The 26,817-nt window shown below is 36.6% G+C and overlaps 1 protein-coding gene across 1 annotated transcript in view; it reads left to right on the forward strand.

Annotated features, from left to right (window-relative positions):
- DCC (DCC netrin 1 receptor) overlaps window positions 1–26,817 on the forward strand; it is a 1,300,159-nt gene that overhangs the window by 422,981 nt on the left and 850,361 nt on the right. Inside the window, exon 3 of the mRNA XM_016186489.2 lies at window positions 17,150–17,470. Coding sequence (XP_016041975.1) covers window positions 17,150–17,470 — 321 coding nt within the window. The remainder of the gene's footprint in view (window positions 1–17,149; window positions 17,471–26,817) is intronic.

Here is a 26,817-nt window from a genome sequence, read left to right on the forward strand (position 1 = left end):
TAAACCAGAAATGATTGCCTTTTAAATCATTATATAATTATTTATAAAGTATCCTCATGTTGTCTCCAAACTTAGAGTTTAAAATATTTACTATTATTCCGTTTTCCAGAAAAAAAATAGGCAAAGTGACATCAAAATGTGCAAGAAATCTTATTAACATGGATACTGATAATCATTATTCTTATTGAAAGTCATTGAATAGTCACTATCATTCACAGCCAACCTATAAAAATTATATTCAGCTTTTCCATATTTATTATGACTTACTTTTACCAATTTAGGTAATTTTCCTAAAGTGTCTTTGTCTTCCTAAGTTTATTCAAAAAATGATTATTAAGTACCTTTGAGATTGAATTGCTAACAATTGAGTAATATAGACAAATATGATTCATTCCTGAGTCCTTGGAGTTTTCAGCATAATAAGGAAGAAATTCTTATAAATATAATTAGTGAGAGAAAAAAATAGATCCATAGGAGATGTAGAATAGAAAGTTATCACTCCTAAGAGCTAGATTTGTTACTATTATTCAGTGTATGTCTGTTTCTGCACAGGCTTGTCTAACTTTTCTACTTTGTAAATGGGAACCCAATGAGAACTAATCTTTACTATTATAAATGGCTTAATACTTATGAATATACCTAAGATGTTATTGGAGGTTACACCATAATGGATTTCTAGTGAACTGAGAGTCACTTGTAACTTAATAACTGCAACTCAGTGTACGCTAGTATTATCAAGTTCAAGAAAAGTGTTGGTCCTGAGCCTTGCTTGGTGTCTGTAGTAACAATAATCCTGGGGTGAATTTGCAATTTTTCTAGATTCAGTCTAGGAAATTTTTAATATGCAAATATCCAATCAAATAATTCTAAGCATTTTGGTACTATATTAGTTTGACTGTACACATTTGAATAATGTAGATTTGGCAGAGTCTATTCTTTCTGTTTTTAAATCACTTCAGGGAAATAATGATTTATAAGACAGTTGTCACATGAGTACCATTTGTTATCTCCCCTTGATAGGTGTCTGCAAACACACCACCTACCAAAAAGTGTTACCTTCCTCTCCTATCACTATAGTGCACTAGGTTCCCCAAACTTTCTCAATTTGGTGTCTTCATGTTCAAATGCCAACACTGTCCTTCTCCTTTAATATGGTAGTCAAAATAATAATCAGTGCAGTCAAGGAAACATTTCTAGACATTAAAAGAAGTAATTTATGCATGCAGCATGACTTCTTTGTATGTCAAAAATAACACCTCATCTTTTAGTTTTTTGTATTGACTTAAAAATAGATGCTTAACCATTAGCATTTATAGAAACTATGCATACATTGCATGTATAGCGTTCAGAAGTTATCATTTTGATCTTCTAAATATATTTCATCTTTTTCCTTCAAGTTTCATCCCTTGGCTCGTCATTTAATAAAAACAAGTTGTGTGAGCAAGTCCTTTAATAAATACTGACTCTCAGCAGTTTAAAGCTTATTGGCTCTCAGTTCCCAAAGTAATGTTTCCCTTTTATAATTGTGTTTTGGCTTTTCCTTGATGGCATGCATGGGCTAAGCAGGGCAATACAATCTTTCTGCTGAGACAAGATATAGTAAATACATGACAAAATGAATGACAGCAGTTTAATGAAAACCACAACTTGGATTCTATTTTGAGAAAATTGAACTTGCTATAACACAAATGTTTTATCAGTATGAGCCCCCATAGCTGACTTTATACCACAATGTCAGCCAAGAGTTTTTCTGAATTTTTAAGGCTTTCCTTTGACATGTTAGGCCTTCATGAAATTAATCCTTCATATGTGTAATAGCAGATTCTAAAAGATGAATATTTCATTTCTCATGAATCATAATAAAGTAGTACATGCTTTGTTGGCAGAGTGACCTATGCAGTCTTTTATCTTCAAGAGAAAGGATTAGACTCACTCTTTAATTTATAGATAATAAGGTGGGTTGTCCCATCAATGTGTCCTGGACTCCGCTTCCCCAGAGCCCTTCCCCACTAGGGATAGAGAGGGGCAAGTTGGGAGTATGGATTGACCTGTCAATACCCATGTTCAGCGGGGAAGCAATTACAGAAGCCAGACCTTCAACTTTCTGCATCCCACAATGACCTTGGGTCCATACTCCCAGAGGGTTAAAGAATAGGAAAGCTATCTGTGGAGGGGATGGGATACAGAGTTCTGGTGGTGGGAATAGTGTGAAGTTGTACTCCTCTTATCCTGTGGTTTTATCAATGTTTCCTTTTTATAAATTAAAAAAAAATGTTTAAAAAAAGTAAAAAAAAAATAAGGTGGGTTGTTGGTCTCTTGGCACCCTCAGTAACTGCACTTCTTTGTGGTCTCATTTATGACTTTGATAAATTGATCATAATGTGATTACAGCAAATGTCTTCATATAACATATTCCCTCCTAAATGTGAATTAAATTTATAAAATATATTTATTTATTCCCTTTTATTGCCCTTATTGTTTATTGTTGTAGTTATTGATGCCGTCATTGTTAGATAGGACAGAGAGAAATGGAGAGCGGAGAGGAAGACAGAGAGGGGGAGAGAGAGATAGACACCTGTATACCCGCTTCACCACTTGTTAAGCAATTCCCCTGCAGGTGGGGATCCAAGGGCTTGAACCAGGATCCTTACACCGGTCTTCATGCTTTGTGCCACGTGTGCTTAACCCACTGCGCTACTGTCCAACTCCCTGAATGTAATTTTTGTACGTAGCTCATTTAATGGTGTTGATCATAGACATTTATAATAGTAGATCTGTGTGTGCCTAGAAGTTACTCTGCAGTAAACCTCCCTTTCCTTTACTGATAAGTAAACTGATTTCTAGTAGTGTAGCTCATACTGTGAGCTAATGAATGGCAAAATTCATGTCTCTTGCCCTTTGTGCTCAAAGTTTTCTTTTGCAATAGATTGCCTTCTTCTACATAGAAGTTAGGTAAATTGCTTTATTGATTAACTCAGAGTCACCTCAGACTTTAAAAAAAATTTTCTTTATTGGGGGAATTAATATTTTACATTTGACAGTAAATACAATAGTTTGTACATGCATAACATTTCTCAGTTTTCCACATAACAATACAACCCCACTAGATCCTCTGTCATCCTTTTTGGACTTGTACTCTCCCCTACCCAACCACCTCAGAGTCTTTTACTTTGGTGGAATATACCAACTCCAGTTCAGGTTCTACTTGTGTTTTCTCTTCTGATCTTGTTTTTCAACTTCTACCTAAGTGTAAGATCATCCCATATTCATTCTTCTGTTTCTGACTTATTTCACTTAATATGATTTCTTCAAGCTCCATCCAAGATGGGCTGAAAACGGTGAAGTCACTGTTTTTAATAGCTGAGTAGAATTCCATTGTGTATATATAACACAACTTGCTCAGCCACTCATCTGTTACTGGACACCTGGGTTGCTTCCAGGTTTTAGCAATTACAAATGGTGCTGCTAAGAACATAGCTATACAAAAAGCTTTTTGGATGAATGTGTTGGGTTCCTTAGGATATATCCCCAAGAAAGGAATTGCAGACTCATAGGGTAAGTCCATTTCTAGCCTTCTGAGAGTTCTCCAGACTGTTCTCCACAGAGGTTGGACCAATTTACATTCCCACCAGTGGTGAAGGAGGGTGCCTTTGATACCACACCCTCTCCAGCATTTGTTGCTGCTGGCTTTTCTGACATATGATATTCTCACAGAAGTGAAGCGATATCTCATTGTTGTCTTTATTTGCATTTGTCTAACAAAGACTTGGATAATTTTTTCATGTGCTTCTCAACCTTTTGGATCTCTTCTGTGGTGAATATTCTGTCCATGTCCTCTCCCCATTTTTGTAGATATTAGATGTCCATAGGTGTGGGGGCTTACTTCTGGGCTCTCAATTCTATTCCACTGGTCAGTATGTCTATTCATGTTCCAGTAACTAGCAGTTTTGATTACAATGGCCCTATAATACAATTTGAGATCTGGGATGCCTCCAGTTCTGTTCTTTCTTCTCAAGATTGTTTTGGCTTTCCTCTCAAGATTGTTTGTCTTTTCTGGTTCCAGATTAACATTTGTAGCATTTGTTATATTTTCCTAAAAGATGTGGCTTGAATCTTGATGGGGATAACATTAAATTTGTAGATGGCTCTAGGTAGTATATTCATTTTGATGATGTTAATTCTTCCAACCCATGAACATAGAATATCTTTCCACTTCCTTGTGTCTTTTTCAATTTCCTTGAGTAGTGACTCATAATTTTCAGTATACAAGTCTTTCACTTCTTTCGTTAGGTTTTTTTCCTAGATATATTATTGTTTTTGTTGCTATAGTAAAAGGAATTGATATCTGGCTTTCAACTTCTTCTAACTTAGTGTTTGCATAGAGGAATGCCACTGACTTTTGAATGTTATTTTTGTAGCCTGACACCTTACTACATTGCCTGATGATTCCCAAAAGCTTCTTGCTGGATTCCTTAGGTTTTCTATGTATACTATCATATCATCTGCAAATAGGGAGAGTTTGACTTCTTCTCTTCCAATCTGTATGCCTTTAACTCCTTGTCCCTGCCTGATTGCTGTGGCAAGAACTTCCAAGACTATGTTGAATAGTAATGGTGATAGTAGGAAGCCCTGTCTCGTACCTGATCTGAGAGGATATGCTTCCAGTTTTTCACCATTGAGTATGATGTTGGCTGTAGGTTTGCTATATAGAGACTTCACTATCTTGAGGAATTTTCCACCTATTCCCATTTTTGTAGTGTTTTGATAATAAAGGGATATTGTATTTTGTCAAAGGCTATCTCTACATCTTTTGATATGACCATGTGGTTTTTGGTCTTGCTTTTATTGATGTAGTGGATCATGTTGATTGATTTAGATATATTAAACCAACCTTGCATGCCTGGGATAAACCCCACTTGGTCATGATGAACAATCTTTTTAATATACTAATGTATCCAGTTGGCTAGAATCTTGTTCAATATTTTAGTATCTATGTTAATCAGAAATATTGGTCTGTAGTTTTCTTTTTTTGTGTGTCCCTGTCTTTGGTAACAGAGTGATGTTGGCTTTATAGAAGCTGGAAGGAAGTATTCCAGTGTCTTCAATTTTCTGGAATATTTAAAAGTAGAGGTATTAGTTCTTCTTTGAAGGTTTTGTAGAATTCATTTGTAAAACTATCTGTTCCAGGACTGTAATTTGGGGAATATTTTTGATAACTGCTTCAATTTAATTAGTTGTGATGGGCCTGTTCATGTTACCTAGTTCCTCTTTACATAGTTTTGGAAGTTCGTAGGTATTTAGGAAATCATCCATTTCTTCCAGGTTCTCTAGCTTGGTGGCATATAGTTGTTCATAGAAGCTTTGCATGATATGTTGAATTTCTGCAGTGTCTGTTGTGATATCTCCTCTCTCATTTACTGTTCAATTTATTTGGATCTTCTCCCTTTTTTTCTTTTGTGAGTCTGGCTAAAGGTTGTCGGTTTTGTTCAGTCTTTCGAAGAACCATCTAAACTACCATCTAAACCCTAGGACACTCCTTTACTGTTTACTTGGATCCTGACTCTGACCTTCTCTTCTTACTTGGATTGTGATGCTTCAGTCCAAGTTTCTTTCTTTCATACCTGGACCATATCTACCTGTTCTCCTAACTTCTTCCAACTGGTTTTGAGACCAGTTACCAACACAAGGAGGGTGATCATTTAATAGCAGGAACACTCAATCTCAGTGTTACATTCTCATCTGAGGGTATGCTCTAAACATTGCAGGATGGGTAAAAGTAGCTGTGGTATCTCTCTACCATCATATTGCAATAGATCCTCCCCAGTTGTTACAACCAAAATGTGTCTGTAGACATTGCCAGATGTCTTCTGGAGAGTAAAACATTTCCCTTACCACTGCTTTAAAACATATATTGGATGAGATATCTACTGGGGAGTAAAGCTGTTCCCACTCCACTGCCTTAACATTTAAATTGGATCTTTAAGTTATCCTTATCAAACTGCCCACTAAATTTCCAACTTTTTTTTAACACAGTTAAAAAAAAAACTTCTTGATGCAACCAGGAAAGTCAGTCAGTGGGTAAAGCATGGGTCTGACATATGTGAGGCTGCAGGTTTGACCCACATCATTGTTCTGTCCAAAGCAGAGTGGTCCCATGATCACCTTACTCAAAAAGTTGCAATAAACAGCCTCACATATTGTTATGATCACGAGGGCAATATAACAATTTAAGAGTCAAAAACATTTCTTGGAATAAAATGGATACAAAATTTAATGTGGAGGGGGCTAGACGGTAACACAGCCTGTTAAGCGCACATGACACGAAGTACAAGGGCCAGCAGAAGCATCCCGGGTCTAGCCCCTGGCTCCCTACCTGCTGGGTATTGCTTCACAAGCTGTGAAGCAGGTCTGTAGGTGTCTTTATGTCTCTCCCTCTCTCTGTCTTCTCCTCTTCTCTTGATTTCTCTCTGTCCTATCTTACAACAATAATAACAACAACAAGGGGAACAAAATGGGGAAAATGGCCTCCAGGAGCAGTGGATTTATAGCACAGGCACTGAGCCCCAGCGATAACCCTGGAGACAAAACAAAACAAAAAAAAAATTAAGGTGGATATTTCTAAGTGAGCAACATTATAGGATACCTTTTTTTCCCCTTTCTTTCTTTAAATGGAGACAATGAGACATAAAGGCAAAGAGGGGGGAGTGGATGGGACCACAGCACTGAAGTTTATTTCAGTGTGATAGGGCCCAGGCTTGGACATGTGCCATGCACATGACAAAGCAGTACACTATCCAAGTGAGCTATTTTAACCAGGTTCAGAAATTCTTTTGGTTTATTCACAGCTGGTGGTACCTGCAGTGCCATCAAGATGTGAGAACCCTGTTTTCTGGGTACCCATTAGTTTATACTCCTCCTAAATACTCTAAGTAAGCCTTTTCAGTGTTCCAGTAGACAACTGTGCATATATAAAATGCTCCCCAAGATATTCTAGCTAAATTTAAGGAGAACACAAGGGAAGGAAAACCAGCATATATTTTACCAAATATAAATGGGGAAATTTCAAACTGGATGTAAATTAAGCAACACATCAAAGCTTTCCTTGAAAGTATTAATTTTTCATGAGACTTGGGAATGATAATCTAGATGTCAGAATTGCTACCTGTTGGGCGGAAAACAAAACATATAAACCCAAAATGACAGTTTTCCCAGTATCACACAGCAAAATTAAGTTCTGATTTTGAGATTTAGCTCTTGAATCCCAAGAGGGATGAGGGAGCTACTCTCCCACTCTAACTTGGCCCTTCTCATTTTCTTTAATATTGGATTTAGCCAAAGGACACTCAGATAGTTGCTCGGGGCACACACTTCGTGCTTTATACAAACCTCACATCTGTGAAAAGCTTCTTCTTCTTTGGGTAAGTGCCAGGAGCTTAGAATGTCTGATGTGGAAACAGTGTAGGCTTATTTAGAGATTTCTGCTGGGACAGTCTGCCGAAGAATTACTTTATATATATTTATTTATTATTGGATAGAGATAGTGAGAAATTGAGAGGGGTAGGGGAGATAGACTGGGAGAGTTGCTTTACCACCCATGAAGCTTCCCCCCTGTAAGTGGGCATCAGGGGCTTGAATCCAGGTCCTTGCATGCTGTTATGTGTGCACTTAACCAGGTGTGCCACCACCTGGCCCCTCTGAAGAATTTCTCAGCTTGCATTTTTTATTTCTGAATTGTGTTCCCTGTCTAGTAAAGAAAAAAAAAAAAAAAAAGAAGCAAAGAAGCATCACTGTGTCAAGACCAAATCAGGTTCAGCAACCTTTCTGTGTGGGTATTTGGTGGTGTTGAACTAGGTCAGTCTGTACCCTGACACTAAAATAACTTTTCCTGATTCAATCACACCAACTTTTGAGGAGTTCATGCTTCTCTATATATGTTTCGTAACTGAGCAGGGTAATATGAATTTATGTGCTGTTTGTTTACTTTTGCTGTGGTCTCCAGAAAGTAATTTCATGGGGATGGTGTAAGTAAAAGTTCATAAACAACAACAAAAAACATGTTTTAGTGTATGCATTTCCTTTGCAGTAATATATGAGTTTAGGACATGCTTATATGGAAACATTATTGCTTACCTGAAATACCAATATAGTTAATATTTTTATTTTTTATTTCCTAATTTTAGCAACTCTGGTGTAGGGGACTTGAACTATCTTTTTAGTATTTTAATTTGTATTTGTTATTAATTTGTTAATTTAATTTCCTACTTTAAATTCTTTAATTTTAATTTTTACTCAAGCTTTTCTATCCTTTAATGATTCTTGATAAATTCTCAGAGTGAGGGAGTCGGGCTGTAGCGCAGTGGGTTAAGCGCAGGTGGCGCAAAGCACAAGGACTGGCATAAGGATCCCGGTTCGAACCCCGGCTCCCCACCTGCAGGGGAGTCGCTTCACAGGTGGTGAAGCAGGTCTGCAGGTGTCTATCTTTCTCTCCTCCTCTCTGTCTTCCCCTCCTCTCTCCATTTCTCTCTGTCCTGTCCAACAACGACGACAACAATAAAACAACAAGGGCAACAAAAGGGAATAAATAAATAAAATAAATATTTAAAAAAAATTCTCAGAGTGAAATGCACTTTTTCCTGGTAAATCTTCCTTTGTGTTATCTAAATTCAGTAATAAGTTGCATAAACCACAACTCCTTTCTGATTTCCATTTGCTGGTAATAAAAACTTATCTTGAAGTTGAACACCTTCAAAGTGTGTTAGTCTCTAGTATCAACCGAATGTACATATCTTTAAAAGATACATCCATCTCTTTAGACAATTTTAATGCCCATTACTAAAGCAGAATAAGTACTTCACAGAAGCCCCAGTGACCATTGGTGCTTTGCAGAGATAGAATTTCCTTCTCAGTGCTACTGGAAATTACAATTTTGCAGTGGCAGTGGAATGGTTTGGCTGGATACTGTTCATGACCCAAGTTCAAGTTTGCTCCCCATACATTGAAGGAAGCTTTGGTGTCCTGGTCTCTTTCACTCTCTGTCACTCTGTCTATATCTAAAGAAAATTAAATTAAAATTTTGCATTGATATACTATAAATCACATAAAATGCCTATACCAAAATAAGTGTTATTGTAGTTTTCTCCTATTATATAGAGGATAAATTGAGCCAAAACTTGTTTGGGAAGAAAATCATAGATATTGTAGCTGATCGAAAGATACTATGGACAGTATTTTGTATGAGGATTCAAGACTATTCTAAGGAACATTCTAAATAACCAAAGAATAGTGTAATTATTATTTTGCTTAATGGGGTATGGCCATTTGGGTTGCAAGCAAAGTCCTGGTTTTAATAGAGAAAAGGTGAGGTATTCTCAATAGCAGTCCTTTCTTCATCCTCTTCCCATCACTTCTCAGTCTTTCAAAGATAAATGTGCCGAAGAATATTAGCACTATACATGTTGCAGTGGTGTTTAGCTATTTACTTTCTTGGATCACCTCCATAACTTCTGAAACCTTCTTGGAAACAGTGACACGGCAGTTGAGGGAAACCAAGGACCTCATATTCTGGTCCTGGTGTTTTGGAGAATGAGTTTGTAAGCTTTAGTTAGCACAACTAACTTAGAAGGCATGTTAACTGTAAATTAATAGGTTTATGGTTCAGACTTGCTGATTGGACAGATATAGGTTGGAATTCATTTTAATAATAATAATAATGAATTTGATAATAATTAAAGTAACAATTTAATAATAATTTAATAATTATAATTCCAATTTAACTATTAATTTATTATAGTAATGTCTGATATAGCACTTATATTCTTTTATTTCTTAATGGGCCTGTTCATGTTATCTAGTTCCTCTTTATTTAATTTTGGAAGTTCGTAGGTATCTAGGAAATCATCCATTATTTCCAGGTTCTCTAGCCTATAGTTGTTCATAGAAGTCTCACATGATATGCTGAATTTCTGCAGTGTCTGTTGTGATATCTCCTCTTTCCTTCACTATTCAATTTATTTGGGCCTTCTCCCTTTTTGTTTTGTGAGTCTGGCTAAAGGTTTGTTGGTTTTGTTCACTATTTCGAAGAACCAACATTTACTTTCCTTGATCTTTTGTATGGTTTTCCTATTTTAATGTTATTCATTTATGCCCTAACTTTAGAGATTTCTGTCTTTCTGGTTGTTTTAGGGTTCTTTGTTCTTATTCTTCTACGTCTTTAAGATGTGCAATCAGGCTGTTTCTTTGTAGTACTTATATTCTGATATACTAAATACAATCAAGTTTATGCATTGTCAGGGACTTTACAAATTCATGTTGAGGTTTTTTTGTTGTTTATTTGTTTTGTATTTAACATGGCCCATTCCATTTAGCTTAATAAGCATGTAAATTTACCAGGTCTTAAGTCTAGGGCTGCAATGAAATATGCAGCTCATATTAGAAAGTGGATTTTATTCCATCAATAATGAAATAATTTTAGCTGTGTTCATAGAGATCTTTTTCCTCATCTTAAAATAACAGAAGCAGATAATACAGAATTTATTGTTTTTTCCAAGTCTTTTTACTTTTTATTAGTGATTTAATAATGATTGGCAAGCTTGTGGTATAAGAAGGGTGTAATTCTACACAACTCCCATCACCAGAATTCCATGTCCCCTCTTCTCCATTGGAAGTTTCCCTATTCTGTATCCCTTTTGGAGTATGGACCAAATATTTTTTATGGGGTGCAGAAGGTGGAAGGTCTGGCTTCTGTAATTGCTTCTCCACTGGACATGTGTGTTGACAGGTTGACCCATAACCCCAGTCTGTTTCTGTCTTTCCTTATAGGGCAGGGCTCTGGGGAGGTGGAGTTCCAGGACACACTGGTAAAGTCTTCTTTCTAGGGAAGTCAGGTTGGTGTTATAGTAGCATCAGCAACTTGGTGGCTGAAAAGCATTAAGATATAAAGTAAAAGGGATTGATTGCTGGATTTCTTCTTCTAACTTAGTGTTTGCATAGAGGTTTGCCACTGACTTTTCTATGTTAATTTTGTAGCCTGACACCTTACTATATTGCCTGATAATTTCCAGGAGCTTCCTGCTGGGTTCTTTAGGTTTTTCTATGCATACTATCATATCATCTGAAAATAGTGAGAGTTTGACTTCTTTTCTTCCAAACTGTATCCCTTTAATTCCTTGCTCTTGCCTGATTGCTATGGTATGAACTCCCAACACTATGATAAATAGTAATGGAGATAGTGGGCAGCATTCTATCCATTGGAAACTTTCCTATTCCTTATCCCTCTGAGAGTATGGACCCAGGATCATTATGGGGTGCAGAAGGTGGGAGGTCTGCCTTCTGTAATTGCTTCTCTGCTGGACATTGGCATTGGCAGTTCTCTCCATACTCCCAGTCTGTTTCTGTATTTACCTAGTTGGGCAGGGCTCTTGAGAGTTTGTCTGCTCAGGGAAGTCACCCTGGCAGCATGGTAGCGTCTGCAACTTGGTGGCTGAAAAGCTTAAGATATAAAGCAGAACAAATAGTTTAATAATCAGGAACCTAAAGATAACAGTATAGCAGATAAAACTTGGGGTTTCCATTTTGGAAAAACCTAGGAAGCTCATTTTAGGTATATTCCAAGGGGGACCATGATGATGGGATTGGCAAAATAGTTCATCTGGACAGTATGCTTGCTTTATCATAAACACAACCCAGGCTTGATTGAACTTGAACCCCCACTGCATTAAAGAAAGCTTTGGTGCTTTCTCATTCTCTTTCTCTCTATCTCTATCTCTCCATCTCTCCCTCCCTCCCTTCCTGCATCTTTCTGTTTGAAAATGTCAGCTGAGAGTTATAAAGCCCCAGTGATGGTAAATGAAAAAACAGCAACGATGGCTGGGTTTCTGGGTTGATTACAAGAATTTGAATATCTCACAATTTCCAAGCAACCCAAAGTGGAAGTTTGTTGTTACGAAAGAAATAAAATTATGCACAGAAAGTTCTGTAGGGATTTGTACGACATTTTCTACTAAAAATCTTTTTAGGAGCTTCTTTTTACTTCCTTACTACTTTTCATAAATCTTACTTTTAGATTTTATTGCTTTCACTAGAAGCTTTTACATTTTGGACTCAGAAAGAAGTTTCTCACTCCATAGGGAATTATTTTTCACACTTAGCAATATTTGATATTATAGATAAAATGCCATGCCTTAAACAATCCTTTATTTTTAAAACTATTTTATTTACTTGATTTAAAAAAAAATATTTATAAGATGCAAATACTGACAAGCCTATAGGATAAGAGGGGTTCAGTTCCACACAGTTGCCACCTCCAGAACTCCGTAGCCAACCCCCTTTCTTTATAGCTTCCCTATTCTTTATCCCTCTGGTAGTGAGGACCCAGAATCATTCTGGGGGGCAGAAGGTGGAAGGTCTGGCTTAAAAAACCCTTTCTAAGTTAGTGTGCCTCTGTAACTGGATGATCTTTGAAATTAACAAGAATCAGATAAGGTGAGCCAACACAAAGAGTTTTAAGTGTATATTAACACTTTTTAAACCAATTTTATTTTGTTTCTTTTAGTGAGTCTCTAAAATATATTATGAGTCTTTTCTTACTCTGTATAGTTCATTCAATATAAACTTAAGATGTCCTTAGCAAGATTAGCTCTGATGCTTATTTATGTCTGAAAAAAACCAAAGTATACAGATAGTTTTCTCTATTATGTTTCTCCTCAAGCGTAGACCCTTCTGTACTCTAGTATAGAAAGAGGTCACTGGATAGGACTTCCTCTCTGCCATGCCTGCCTGATGTCCAGGCTTAAACCTCAGTGCTACATAGAAAGGGCATTAGCACTGGAGGAGAATCTGGTGCTGCAGTGTTTCTTCCTCTCTCTGCCTTTCTGATTCTCTGTCCGAATACAAAAGTGACCCAGACCCCACCTCCAAAGAAAGAGTTGGTTATCCTCTATATTGTCAATCTGAAGTCACTGACAGTTTTGCTATGACAAAAACTGCTTATAAACCACAGTTTTCAAGAAGAAGAAAATAAAGGTTAAAGTCTAGTATCAGTAAACACATTGTTACTTTTTCTCAGACTACCACAAAAAGAAAAATATATAATTGAGTGCAAACATGGTTCTGTGCCTAAATTATAGCCAAAACAGATTTAGAATCTGCCCAAATAGGTGATGGAAGAGAGGGCTGTAGATTTTATTATCATGGACTATGACATCAAACTCAGCTACACAAGATTGTTAGTGGGTGTGATTTCGGTACTCTAAGTATATCATTTTGAAACATAGTTGCTTTTTACGTGATTTTACAAGAGAGCTAAGAGGGTTGGTTCTTCTATGAAGCATGTGTAGAAATTATTACTTGAGTATACAACAGAATGATATTCAGCATACCAATAATTAAACCACAACAAAACATCATCTTTTCCTATTGGATTTCTTCTAGATTGGATCCCATAATTGTCACCTTAGTAAAAGTTCTTGGTGATCAGGCAGTGGTGGACCAGGTTAAGCACACATGGTACAAAGCGCAATGAAGTACCTGCAGAAAAATCCTGATTTGAGCCCCTAGCTCCCCACCTGCAGGGAGTCGCCTCACAAGTGGTGAAGGAGGTCTGCAGGTGTCTTTCTCTCCCCCTCTCTGTCTTCCTCTCCTCTCTCCTTTCTCTCTGTCCTATCCAATGAGAAAAAAAAAAAGTCCTCCAAGAGCAGTGGATTCGTAATGCAGGCACTGAGTCCCAGTGATAACCTTGTAGGCAAAAAAAATTAATTAATTAAATGTTCTTGGAACAATTGTAGAGAGTTTTGGTTTATGTATTCACATGTATTATTGTTTTTTGTTATTATTTCTTTCAACCATTCCTTATGTTTTCTGCGTCCATAAAATTCTAACTGCCTGAATTCCAGACACAACTTGTAAAACCAAAAATGTCAGTTGTTTCTACTTCTTTGTCTTCTTCAACCTCATCTCTCTTTCCCTCTCTTCATAAATTAGATTAGCATAGTTGACTTCAGGTTGAATTTTAGATGAAGCAATTTGATAAGGTTATTTCATGTTATATACTGTAATGAGCTGGTGAAATAACTCACGTGGACAGTATGCTGTTTTACCACGTGCAAGACTCGGATGTGAGACCAGACCCTATGGTACTGAAGCTTTAGTTCTGTTCTCTCTCTCCCTCTCTCTCTCTCTCTCTCTCTCTCCCTCCCTGTCTGTCTATCTATCTATCTATAAGAAAAAGAAGAGACAATGCAGTGATAGTCAAAATTTCTCCCTCTATGGGACACCAAAAAGAACTCTTAAGGAAAGAAGATAGTAGTAATCTAAATAAGTCAGTATGTTGTATCAGAGGAACATTTCTTAAGTCCAAGTGAAGTACCCAGTAGAGTGGAGGCAGCTTATGCTTAACATGGACTGGACAGTTGAAAAGGAGAGCACTAGAGACATCTCTTATTTATCACCAAAATCTGGCTGGTACTATCAGAAAGAAAGAAAGATAGATAGAAATAAAGAAAGAAAGAAAGAAAGAAAGAAAGAAAGAAGGAAGGAAAGAAAGAAAGAAAGAAAGAAAGAAAGGAAGGAAGGAAGGAAGAAAGAGAGGGAAAAAGAAAGAAAGCTCAGTAACAAATGCAGGTTCCTTGAAGCAGTGGGGTACCTTTATTCTAGAGCCATATATTTAAAACATAAATGTTTAAAGAAGAACAAAGCCCCAAATGCCAGGGAACTGCAAGGATAATTGTATCTAAGAAAACTTAATCTTTATTTAACTTTCCTAAATTATGTACTTTGAGCATTGAAAGCTGTCATAACCTCCTTGTTTCAGATTTAGTGGATTATTTATTTGTGATAATGGGCACATTTGCTCATTAGCATACTGTCATAAACAGCTGCATTCAATGTATTATGTGTTCCGTGACATAAACAAGGTGTTCAACATGAGGTTGTTATTTAAAATATAGGCCTCAGGAAGAACAAAAAAGCAATAAATGTTTTTTAATATACTCGACTGGTCTTGAATTCTAAATTTATTTCCATCTTATTAATGCTACTCGGATGGAAATTGCAGGTATTACTCTAGTGAAATAGCTTGACATTCAAGTATGTTAGAACTTTTGCTTTCATGTCACCAGCTTGGGTTTCTTTTGTTGTAGAAGATGATATTATTGTAAACATGGGGAGGCATTTCTAACAGAATCCATTAGCATCTCATTAAACTTAGAACTTAGATCATTCTATGGATGCCTTCAAAACATTGCAGTTATGAAAAGTCCCAAACTCTACATTGAAGTTAGAGATTGTCTGATTCAAGTTCTTCTTTTCACAGAGAGAGCAAGGTGTTTGAGTCTTAAAACACTCCCATGCATCACAGATCTTTAAGTGATAAAGTGAGAGGCAAGGACTGAATAACCATACTCACAAATCAATGTACTTTTCACTAGAAGAATAGATAATATAGTAATTAGGTTGGTTACAAAAAGGAAGTGCTATGAAGAGGAGGTATACACTGGATGATGAGAGGCTAAACTGTGTTGAATCTTAAATGATTATTGTAAAGTAAGGTAGTTGTCCAAAAAAAAAAAAAAAAGACTAAAACTTAACACAAGGGATACTGTAAAAGAGATTATATGCTAATTCAAATGAGCAAAGAGTTCTTACAAAGAAATGTCCATCTCTGCATTTTCACACAGGGGGATTCAGGGGAAAATGGTATTAAATGGAAGCAGGAAAATCCAGTTAGACTGGAAGAATGATTAAATGTTGAAAACATGACATTGAGGGACTTTGTCGAATCTCTATCCCTAGAAATTATTAAAGTGAAATTGAAAGTAATTCAACTAGAGTGATTTGAGAATACACCTGTCTGAGAAAAAGTGAGCCCAGTGACCTTCTGAGACCTCTTGGAAGTCTGATTTAACAATCAAACATTCTGCCAAATGTTATACCAATAGTCCGGCAAAGACTATGATTTAACTAATTATACTTGTTCCAGCTCCTTTGGGTTCTTAAATGACTTTTTATTTCTCCTGTTGATTTCTTGTGTTCACTTATGTTTATGAGGAATAAACCCAGCTATAATATTCACATTGAATTCCTGATCCAGGAGCAATATTTGGATGAAAATTAAGATACATCAGGGATTTGTAATTTTAAGTAGTAGCTTTATTAACTTGCTTCTGCAATGGGGGTTTCTTACCTACTCAAAATGCATGTGTGCTTTGTTCTAGATAACTTTTCCTAGTCTATTCATAGTTGACTATTTAAAAAGTAAAATACTGGGGGCCGGGCAGTAGTGCATCTGGTTAAGAGTGCATATTATCATGCACAAAGTTCTGAATTCAAGCTCTCGCTCCCCACCTGCAGAGGGGACTGTTCACAAATGGTGAAGCAGATCTTCAGGTATCTGTCTTTCTCCCTCTTTATCTTCTTCCCATTTCATTTTCTCTCTGTACTGTCAAGTAATAAAAAACAATAAAATAATGGGCACCAGGAGTAGTGCATTTATAACCTGCACTGAGCCCTAGTGCTTACTCCGGAGGCAATACAAAATTAATTGATTGATTAATTAATTAATTAAAGTAAAATACTATATATGGTATTTTTCACATATATGTGAAAAAATTAAATGAGTATTACAATCATTTTGAAGAGACTAAAAATAGCCTTTCAAACTAAGTTAATAAGGTAAATCTATAACTATCGTTATTTTAATAGAACCAGCATTTTCCCTTAACATTAGCCATTTATGTTTAAAGGTAAAAAATTCTAACACATGTTGGTGGCCATGCCTAGATTTGCATGAATACTTAATTTTTCATTTTGTTTCTTTAACTTTGTTTACCCCAGTTGGGCACCTTTACACTTCCTTAACATAATATTTTTCATTTTGAGTTTCACTTTTTCCATGGAAGTTTTAGTTAGTTTTTTTGGGGGTGGAGGGGCTTCATCACTCTTGGCTGACTTTTTCAAATAGAAAGAGAGAAGCAGAGGGTAAAAGGAAAGGATACTGCAGCACTGTGGTGGTGGATGGGCTTAAACCTGGGTCATATGCCAACATTTTTCAAGACACCAGGTTTTTGGAGGAACTATATGTAAAGAAAAGGCAGGTAATTTAAACTGAAGATTATTTGAATACGTTAACATATTTTCTTGTCCTGTCTCCTTCTAGGTTTTCAAATTAAAGCTTTCACATCTCTGCACTTCCTGTCAGAACCTTCTGATGCTGTCACGATGCGGGGAGGCAATGTCCTCCTAAACTGCTCTGCAGAATCTGACCGAGGAGTTCCAGTTATCAAATGGAAGAAAGATGGGATCCATCTAGCCTTGGGAATGGATGAAAGGAAACAACAACTTCCAAATGGGTCTCTGTTGATACAAAACATACTTCACTCCAGACACCATAAACCAGATGAGGGGCTTTACCAATGTGAGGCATCTTTAGGAGATTCTGGGACAATTATCAGCCGGACAGCAAAAGTTGCAGTGGCAGGTAAGTGGATTCTATCTTTTCTCCCCCCATCCTTTCTAATGTATTACTCTTTTGAAGGTGGTCATGGGAGGGTAAGGAAAAAGTACATGTCTTATCATGCAAAAGGTGTTGAGTCTAAACCCAAGCTCCAGAGGGAACAGTGTGGATATTATAGGAAAACTGTGATGGATGGTAGAGTGGTACAGTTGTCTCTCTCTCTCTCTCTCTCTCTCTCTCTCTCTCTCAAATAGTCTGGGGTGGCTACTCAGTGGATCTGGGTTTATGCGTGTGTGTGTGTGTGTGTGTGTGTGTGTGTGTGTGTGTGTGTGTACTTCATAAAAGAAAAAGTCCTTTGCAAAAGCATTGAGCATTATTAAGACAAAGGAAGCACCTCAAGGGAGCTTAAAAACAAACAAACAAAAACAAGTGAAGTTACATATAATGGCATTCTTAAGATTTCTGTTCCTAGTAAGGATGTAGTCAGATTGTACCTGAATAGAGAGGTCCTTGTGGGTAGGGTTCTCACCTAGAGATACAGTGGTTAGTCCTCCTGGGTTTGGTGCAGAATGACCAAACTAGCATTTGAAAGCTCTATATCCAAAGGACCTCTCTCCCAGGTGACACTAGGTTGGTTAATTACCCTTCCCAGTGGGACTTCAGTGGTGAAGGAGTGACAGACTAAAATAAGGTTAAAGAAAGTCCACTTTACTCAGAAGATGAGTGTGTTGATGATCTGATCTTGAAAACCGAGGCTGCCAACCACCTGGAAATAATGTGTGTCAATTTGATTGATAAGCATAAAGTGTAGAGAGAACTGAAAGTTTCTGTGTTGATTGTGACTGACTAGAAGCAAGTGAAAAGTGCTGGGGATATACTTCATGAGTGGTGAAGCAGGTCTCTGTTCCTCTCAATCTCCTCTTCCTTTCTCAATTTCCCTCTGTCTTAGTTCATATAAAGAAAACACACACACAGAGACAGAGAGAGAGAGAGAGAGAGAGAGAGAGAGGAGAAAACAGGCACTAGGAGACCAAACCCTAGTGAGCACTCTAGGGGTAATAAACAAATTAAAAAATAATAAAGAAAGAAACTGAGGATTAGTTGGGAGCAGGGGGTAGGCAGGACATAGAAACTGAGTTGCCACAGAGTTTAGAGTCAGGACAAAATTGGGGGGAAGAACATTAAGGATCGATTTAAAAAAAAACAAACATTTCCTCAGAATCTTCTAAATTAATTGGAAAGGGTGCCATTTTATGTTTTCTTCTTATAGACTTTCTGGACTCAGCATACACATAGCAAGGCAGCTCTGCCAGTTTAAATGAATTGGCTGATGTTTCCATGTCTTGTTTCGAAAGGCTGGTGCATATGTGCTGTTAATGAAAATGGCCTGATAAGTTGTGGTTTCAGTTTTCCTGCTATCTAGACTCACTTTTACCTGTTTTGTTTCAGTGGTGAAATGAAGAATGATTCCTTTTCTATGAGACATTAAAATAAAGTGTTTTCACTTTGGTATTCTGTACAAGGATAGCCTGGCAGATTCAGTCACTGAGTTACAATCTGATAGTAGATTGTATCATTTCAAGGCAATAAGGCTGTTCACAGCATTCTAAACACTTACCATGCTGTTTGGCAACACAGCATATATCAATGTTATGTCTTCTGAGGTTAAGATTGCCAAACCACTGGAATGCACCAGGGGCTTATAGCTTCCTCTTAATAAAGACCATGGGCCTGATTTAATCTCATTTTTAAAGCATTAGCAGTCAATAAACCATTCAGCACTAAAAGGTAATATTCAGTTTTGCTTGGATTAAAAAATATCTGTTCTGAGGATTCAGGTACCATGGAAAGCCTATAATGTCCCTCTCTGTAACATTTTTACTTCCTCAGAGTGTCTTTTGATTCTAAAAAATGTGGTTACCTATCTTTAGTCAATTAGAACATTTTATGAGATATTCTTGCCATGCACATTCATCCTATTTTCTAGGATTTGTTTTTCATAATTTTGCTAAGCTCTGGGTTATGGTGTTACTAAAGATTCAGTGTAGGATCTCCCAACTTCAGTTATTGAGTTTTTTTGTTTAACTACTGTGCTATCTCCCCAGCCCTCTTATGTACTTTTTAGTTTTTAGACAGAAAAGGAGAACAGGACTAATAAAAGAAGGACCACCATCCCATCCCAACATCTGTTAGAAGTTTCAGTGTAACCAACTAAACTCAAGTGTCTATAATTTTTTTTTGTAAATGCGCATTCTGCCAATTAGGAACTTCTAGATTATTTCATTTCCACTTGACAGCAACTTGGCTATGACTGAATGAAAACTTGGTAATTATATTTTTATCCATTGTGTTCTTATTTTTCTGCTATGTATACCTCCGTGTAGCCCTCCCAGCAGTTTAAAGAGAGAAGCAGATGGGGCCCATGGCGGCACACCCTGCTGAGAGCACACATTGCCTCATGCACCTAGTTCTAGCCCCAGCTTCCAACTTGTATGGGGTGATGCTTCACAAGCAGTAAGGGCCTGCGAGTGTCTGTTTTTTCCACCTCCCTGTGTATTTCTCCCTCCACTTTCAGTTTATCTCTGTCCTATCAAATGTACAGAAAGGGAGAAATAAAGAAGAAAAAAAAGGAAAAAGAAATGGCTGATAGGAGCATTGGATTTGTAGTGCTGGCACCAAGTCCCAGCAATAACCCTAGTGGAGAGAGAGAGGGAGAGAGACTTTATAAAACTTTCCCTTCTACCTCTCTCTACACTTGATACCCTAGCAAGGCTTCTGACGTGTAGTAATTCTTCAGCAGATGAAGTTATGTTATGTTGTGCTATATTTGGAGAATTTTCAATCACTGTCATATCTGCTCTCTTTTTTTCCTTTTCTCCACTTTAAAATGAACTTGATGAGGTTTGGTAATTATATTTGCCTGTTTACCTATATAAGCACAGTCTTGATTGATTGAATTGGAACAATTTGATACACGTCTCAGGAATCTACAAATGTATTAGCTTTGATGACTTTGGAATTAGAAGATGGGCTATACTTGAATATATATGGTACTTTATAAGAAAAGTATGTGCCAAGTCCTCATTCCTTTCATGACTTATAAATTCAGGGACCATTTACTCTCTGTTCTGCACATTTTATCTACTTTAGATGTTGCTGCTAACCTGCATCGTTGTTTTCTTTTCCATAAAATATTATAAGACATATAATTATACTTACCTACACATGCTGTAGTTGCTTAAATATATGCTCACTGCTCTGAGGTCACACGTTCAATCCCCAACACTAGCATAAATCAGAACTGAGAAGGGCTCTGGTCTCTCTCTATTTTTCTTTCTGTATCTCTCTTTCATTAAAATAATATGAATAAAGTAGAGAAAATTAGGGAATTTCTACAAAGAGTTGAACTAAAGTCTGTGAGCACACTTTTACCATTTATTTATTTATTTATTTATTTAATTTATTTATTTATTTTTACCAGAGCACTGCTCAGCTCTAGTGTATAGTGGTATGGGGTATTGGACCTAGGCCTTTGGAGTCTCAGGCATGAGAGTCTCTTTGCATAACCTTTATGCTGTCTACCCCCCACCCTACCCTATTTCTTTTAAAATTTTTTTAGGTTTTTATTTATAAAATGGAAACACTGACAAGACCATAGCATAAGAGGGGTACAATTCCATACAGTTTCTGCCAACTGGAACACCATATCCTGTTCCTTCCCCTGATAGCTTTCCTATTCTTTAACCCTCTGGGAATATGGACCCAGAGACATTGTGGGGTACAGAAGGTGGAAGGTCTGGCTTCTGTAATTGCTTCCCCGCTGACCATGGGTGTTGACTGGTTGATCCATACTCCCATCCTGTCTTTCTCTTGCCCTAGTGGGGCAGGAATCTGGGGAGGAGGGACTCCAGGACACATTGGTAGGGTCATCTGCTCTGGGAAGTTCAATTAACATCAAGGAAAATGGTGGCTGAAAAAGAGTTAAGATATAAAGCAGAACAAATTGTTGACTAATCATGAACCTAAAGGCAAGAATATTGTAGATAGAGATTTGGGGTCTCCAATTTGTAGAAAGCTTGTAGGTCTATTTTAGATATATTCCAAGGGGCCTGTGACCCAACTAGTTTTTGCCTGTGCCTGACATCCAATATGCAGGTGACCTAAGCTGTTGTCTGTGGGGATGGTGTCACAGTTGGAAAAAGGACCAGAAAGCTAGATCAGGGAAGAGAGTAGCTCCAAAATATGGGGAAAGTATATAAATATTGTTAACTATAAACCTCATCGATATGATCTGGGGCTCATAGTCAGCACAGGAGCCTATGTAAACTCTGAATCCCTGTATGTCTGAGCTCACATTCAATGATCATGGCTAGGGACATTTTAGGCTGAGCCAATTTCTTGACCCATCATCCTTGGGTGATAGGCAGATTATGCTATCCAACCTCCCTTCAGAGAATAGAACATACCCTTCCATTGTTGATTCACATTCAGGGCCAGGTCCACTGGGAGCCCACAGAGGGGTCCATTATGTTGTTCCTGATGGAGATAACCAGTGACAGTGGTGAGAGGGATCTGTTAGAGGTCTAGGCCCATCATGTCTGTGTGGGAATCCCAGGACTCCCTGACTAGGGCCCCAGGTGATGGGGTAGCCTGGTAGTGACTAAAGAGTCACCATTAAGTATGCTAATGTCTTGCCCTTATTCAGTTTTTATGGTCCTTACTTTGTCTGACAGGGTTAACTTTGGAGTGATTGAGGGACGTGCACTAGAGGATAAGTGAGCCTCAGCTTGAGGTTTCAGGACTGGGAGAAATATGGGCTTTATAGAGAAAGGGGAGGGTTCCTGTTGTCTTAGTGTTTAAGTAATATTAAATCTCGTAAAAGCTTAGAGCAGAAAGAACAAAAGCAACTGGCGGTGGTCCTTTATAAGATACAGCTATAAGTAAGTAGCATAAAAGAACATAAATTATGATGAGGTCTTATATGCTACAGAAAAGTCTAACAATGGGATTTTCAAAGTTAACCCAATTACCAAATTATTTGGTTATAGCTATAACTATCTATTGCTTTCTTAAACCCTACCCTATTTCTATATCATTTTGTTTGTCACTCAAGAACTAGACTTAAGGACACTGTGCCTGGTTTCCAACCAACAGAGTTAATTACTTCTTTTTAATCAGTGGAACTCTCCAAAGTAAAAACTAAGGGGAAATTATAAAAATCACTTATGATTGAAATGAAAATTGGATTTTCACTGAGCTGACAGAATAACTCACTTTGATAGTGTGCTGCTTTGCCATGTGAGTGACCTAGGTTTGAACCTAGTTTCCACTACTTTGAAGGAAGCTTTCTTGGTACTGTTAGTCTCTTTCACTCCTTCTTTCTCTATCTCCCTATCCTCTGTCTCTCTCTCTAGCTGAAAGTTCATCCTGAAGCAGTGAAACTTTAGTGATGAGCAAAAGAAGAAGATAAAAGGTAAATGAATTGTATCAATTTAGTACCTTGGAAAAAATCAACTTCTTGTGGAAAAATACTATGAATTATATATTTTCTTCCAAAATGAAACTATGTTGTTATCATAGCTATACATTAAATATTGACATTATTAATACTTTCTGATGTACAGATAGTATGTAACTAAAAAAAATTAACTTGGCATCAGGTAGTGGCACACTTGGTATAGAGTGTACACATTGCTATGTATGATGACTCTGACTCAAGCTTCTGTAAGGGGGAAATTCATGAGCAGTTTAACAGCACTGCAGGTGTCTCTCTTTCTCTCTGTCTCTCCCTCTCTTTATCTCTTACCCTCTATCAAAAAGGAAAAAATATTGCCATTGTGAAAGATATGGTTGTGTAGGCATAGAGCTGTAGCAATCCTGGTGGCAATAAATAAAAAAATAAAATCAATATATGTGACCATGGAAACAGTTTATCTGGTAGAGCACAGGTCTTGCATGTCTGAGAGTCCAGATTCAATTCCCTATCCTTATGTATACATGGAGTAGTTCTCTGATTTCTCACTTTTTCTCCTTCTCATCTGAAACAGTTATATGAAAGTAATAAAATAAATATAAGAAAAATAAATTTAAAGCCTTCTAAGCTTTAAAATTTGCTTTTCTTTATCTTTGTTTTTGTTTATTTATTATTGGATAAAGACAAAGAGAAATTGAGAGGGGAGGAGGGGGAAATAGGGAGGAAAAGAGACAGCAAGACACATGCACCCCTGCTTTACCACTCCAGGCATTCCCCCTGCAGATAGACCAGGGACTTGAACTTGGCTCCATACTCCCTGTAATATGTGCACTAAACCATGTGTGCCGCTGCCTGGCCCCATCATCTTTGTAAGTGGTTTTATAATTTAGACCATGTTTTGTAATTTTTTTCTCTATTTTTGAAAATCAAGAAAAGACTGCCTAAACTGTATTTATTCAAGTTGCTATTTTATTCAGAAGTACATTTGTCTTCCCTATTACAATAGGTGTTTTAAGATGCAAATTGTTCCTTTTTGCTTTTAAATAACACATGCTTTACAATTAAAAATCCCCTACCTTAAAAAGGATACCTAGCTACTTACTTGAGGAGACATTTCAATGATTTTTCCCTCTAGAATGTTTCACATTTAGATGAGTTATGAAGTCATTAATGAAAGCATTTTATGGTGAAAGAAGGTAGGACTGCCTTAACAGAATGAAGCATTTTGTAAAATGATAGCCTGACCTTTACGTTTTTACTTAAAAGGAAACAGAGAAAGGAGTTTGTCTAAGAGAAGAAAGAATAAACTGCATTGCCTCAGGCCACTCAAATGTTATATAAAGGAAGCAGCAAGAAAAAAATGTTCATATTCCTTTTCTCTGCAGGAAAAAATATAAGAATCTTGCCTAGAAGGTCAAGTTCATCCAGTGAAACAGTTTGGAAAATGTATCCCAGAGCTCTTGAATGCTCTCAGATTTCTATTTTGGGAAGATTCATTTACAGAGCAAAGCTTTTTATTTTAAACCAATAAGTATATTGTTTATTTTAAAAGATGAGTAAGAAAATAAATCATTCTGACTCGATAATTCTCAATGATCTTAATTATCCCTATTTAACTAAATGTTTTGTGACCAGAACATAGGAGGGAAAGAAAACATAAGAGAAATGTGGAGCGGCAAGCAATTGTTGTATGAGCACTAATCTTCTAATTTTATTTTAATTGTATTGCCAAATTAAACTGAGATAATCACCAATATTTCCCCAAAGCCTACTTACCCGAATACTCCCACACACTGAACATAAATAGCTGCATTTTGAAGAGTAGGTTTTTAGTTGCCTCCTTCTTAAGACAATTAGCTCCACAATAAAAATTACAACAAATATATTCCTGAAAAGTTATGCAGAGTGGAAAGACATCTTCTACATTATCAGAATTACAAAGGAGAACTTGACAAGGCTTTTTATAGTAGAAACACCAACAAAGTAAGTTAAAAAAATCTTCCAGCCTTTCATTTTATTTTCTTTGTTATGAATTCTAATTCAGGTGACAATAGAGATAGCTAATTATTTATTCTAAAAAGTCTTAGAATATTGTTCTTTTATTCAACTCTTTAAGTTAACTACAGTATGATATTTACTGGTACTATAATAAAAACAAAGAAGTACAATCTAAATCAGTGATATGAGCCAAAATCTAGAAGACCCTTTTGGAAAATAAAAATTTTATTTTTTTCCTATGTGTCAGATTAAGAAAGACTTAAAATCATAGTATTGATAGAAAGTGATATAATAGCAAATCTCTGCTGAAATAATCTCTGATAATAAACTAATAAGGCATTTTTATTTTTATGAACCTAATACTGGAACTGATTTTCCCTACTTTGAATTTTATATCCATGCACAATTTTATTATTTAAATTCAATATATTATATAGAGAGCTATCAGTTAAGATATTTATATTAGATTAAAAAATATCACACAAAGTGTGGAAACGTTCAAATCTAGGAGATGTTCTAGAAAGTAATTATAGAAATTCTCAGCTTATATAGCCTATAAACCATCTTCAACTTTTCCCATTAAAATCTATATATAAAGATCAAAGCACTGAAAGCTATCAGTGAGAACAATTAATTCTCTTTGGAAGTTAGTGTTTTTAATAGTGTAATATTATAACCTATTTCTATGAGTTCTGTAATAAGTAATCTAGTTAACTGGTCATTTCCCCCATCATAGTTAAATGTCTGCAATTTAGAATAAGTCAGAAAGAATTTATTCCTAGTGACTAGGCAGTCATTGGAATACATGAAGGTATCACATTTTTTTGGGGGAGGGGCTCCTTGGGTAATCTCTGGGGGCTGGTGCCTGTACTACAAATCCACTGCTCCTGCTGCCCATCTCTCTCTCTCTTTTTTTTCCATTGTTGTTGTTGCTGTTAATGTTGTTTTGTTATTGGATAGGAAAGAGAGAAATTGAAAGAGGAAGGGGAGGGAGAGGGGGGGAATAAAACGCCTGCCGACCTGCTTCACCACTTGTGATGAAGCCAGCTCCCTGCATTTGGGGAGCCGGGGTCTTGAACCAGGATACTAGTGCCAGTCCTTATACTTTGCACTGTGTGCACTTAACCTGGTGCACTACCGCCTGGTTCCCGGTATCACATATTCTTAATATCAATATATTAGATGACTTGTTTTGGATTTTTAATAGTAATAGTATCAGAAATAAAAAACAATAAAAGGAAAACAAATATATATATGTATATATAGCTTATGTGATATGATATAACATGAATATTTAATACTTAAAGCTGCCATATTACCAGCATACAACTAAAATGTTTTACAGGGTGTTCTATTATACAACAAAACCTCTTACATTTGTTCCAAAGGTTGAAATGTTTTTCAGTTAACAGCAGGTTGGGAAAACTTCTATAGCTTCTGAAGAACAGCATATAATTCTTCATAGTTCTTTAGCTGAGACTTGTTTCTAAATGCCATTTAGATATAGAGACACCTGCTCTAACTGGACTGTACACAGCAATGGCACTCTCATTTCTAGAGGACAACAAAACTCCTTTGTAACCCACCAAACACTGAATCTAGTGACAAGAGGTCAAAGTAATTACATGCAAATACTTTTGTATATATTACTACAGGTGTGTATGTGTGATGGAGGAAGGGGGAACATTAAGAGAATCTGTGTCCCCTTTTCTGCATTTTTCCTGTTATGTTGGGGATGTAAACAAGTGGATTTGCACTAGCAAACCTCTAAATTTAGCTTACTTAAAGAGAATTAGATATGCACACACTGGCTTTTTTTTTTTAACTCGGATAGCTCTTCAATTCTAAATACCCATGTTTTTTAAAATTTATTTATTTATTTATTATTTTAATACCAGAG

This window comes from Erinaceus europaeus, chromosome 15, assembly GCF_950295315.1.
Source record: "Erinaceus europaeus chromosome 15, mEriEur2.1, whole genome shotgun sequence".
In the NCBI taxonomy this organism is placed as follows: domain Eukaryota; kingdom Metazoa; phylum Chordata; class Mammalia; order Eulipotyphla; family Erinaceidae; genus Erinaceus; species Erinaceus europaeus.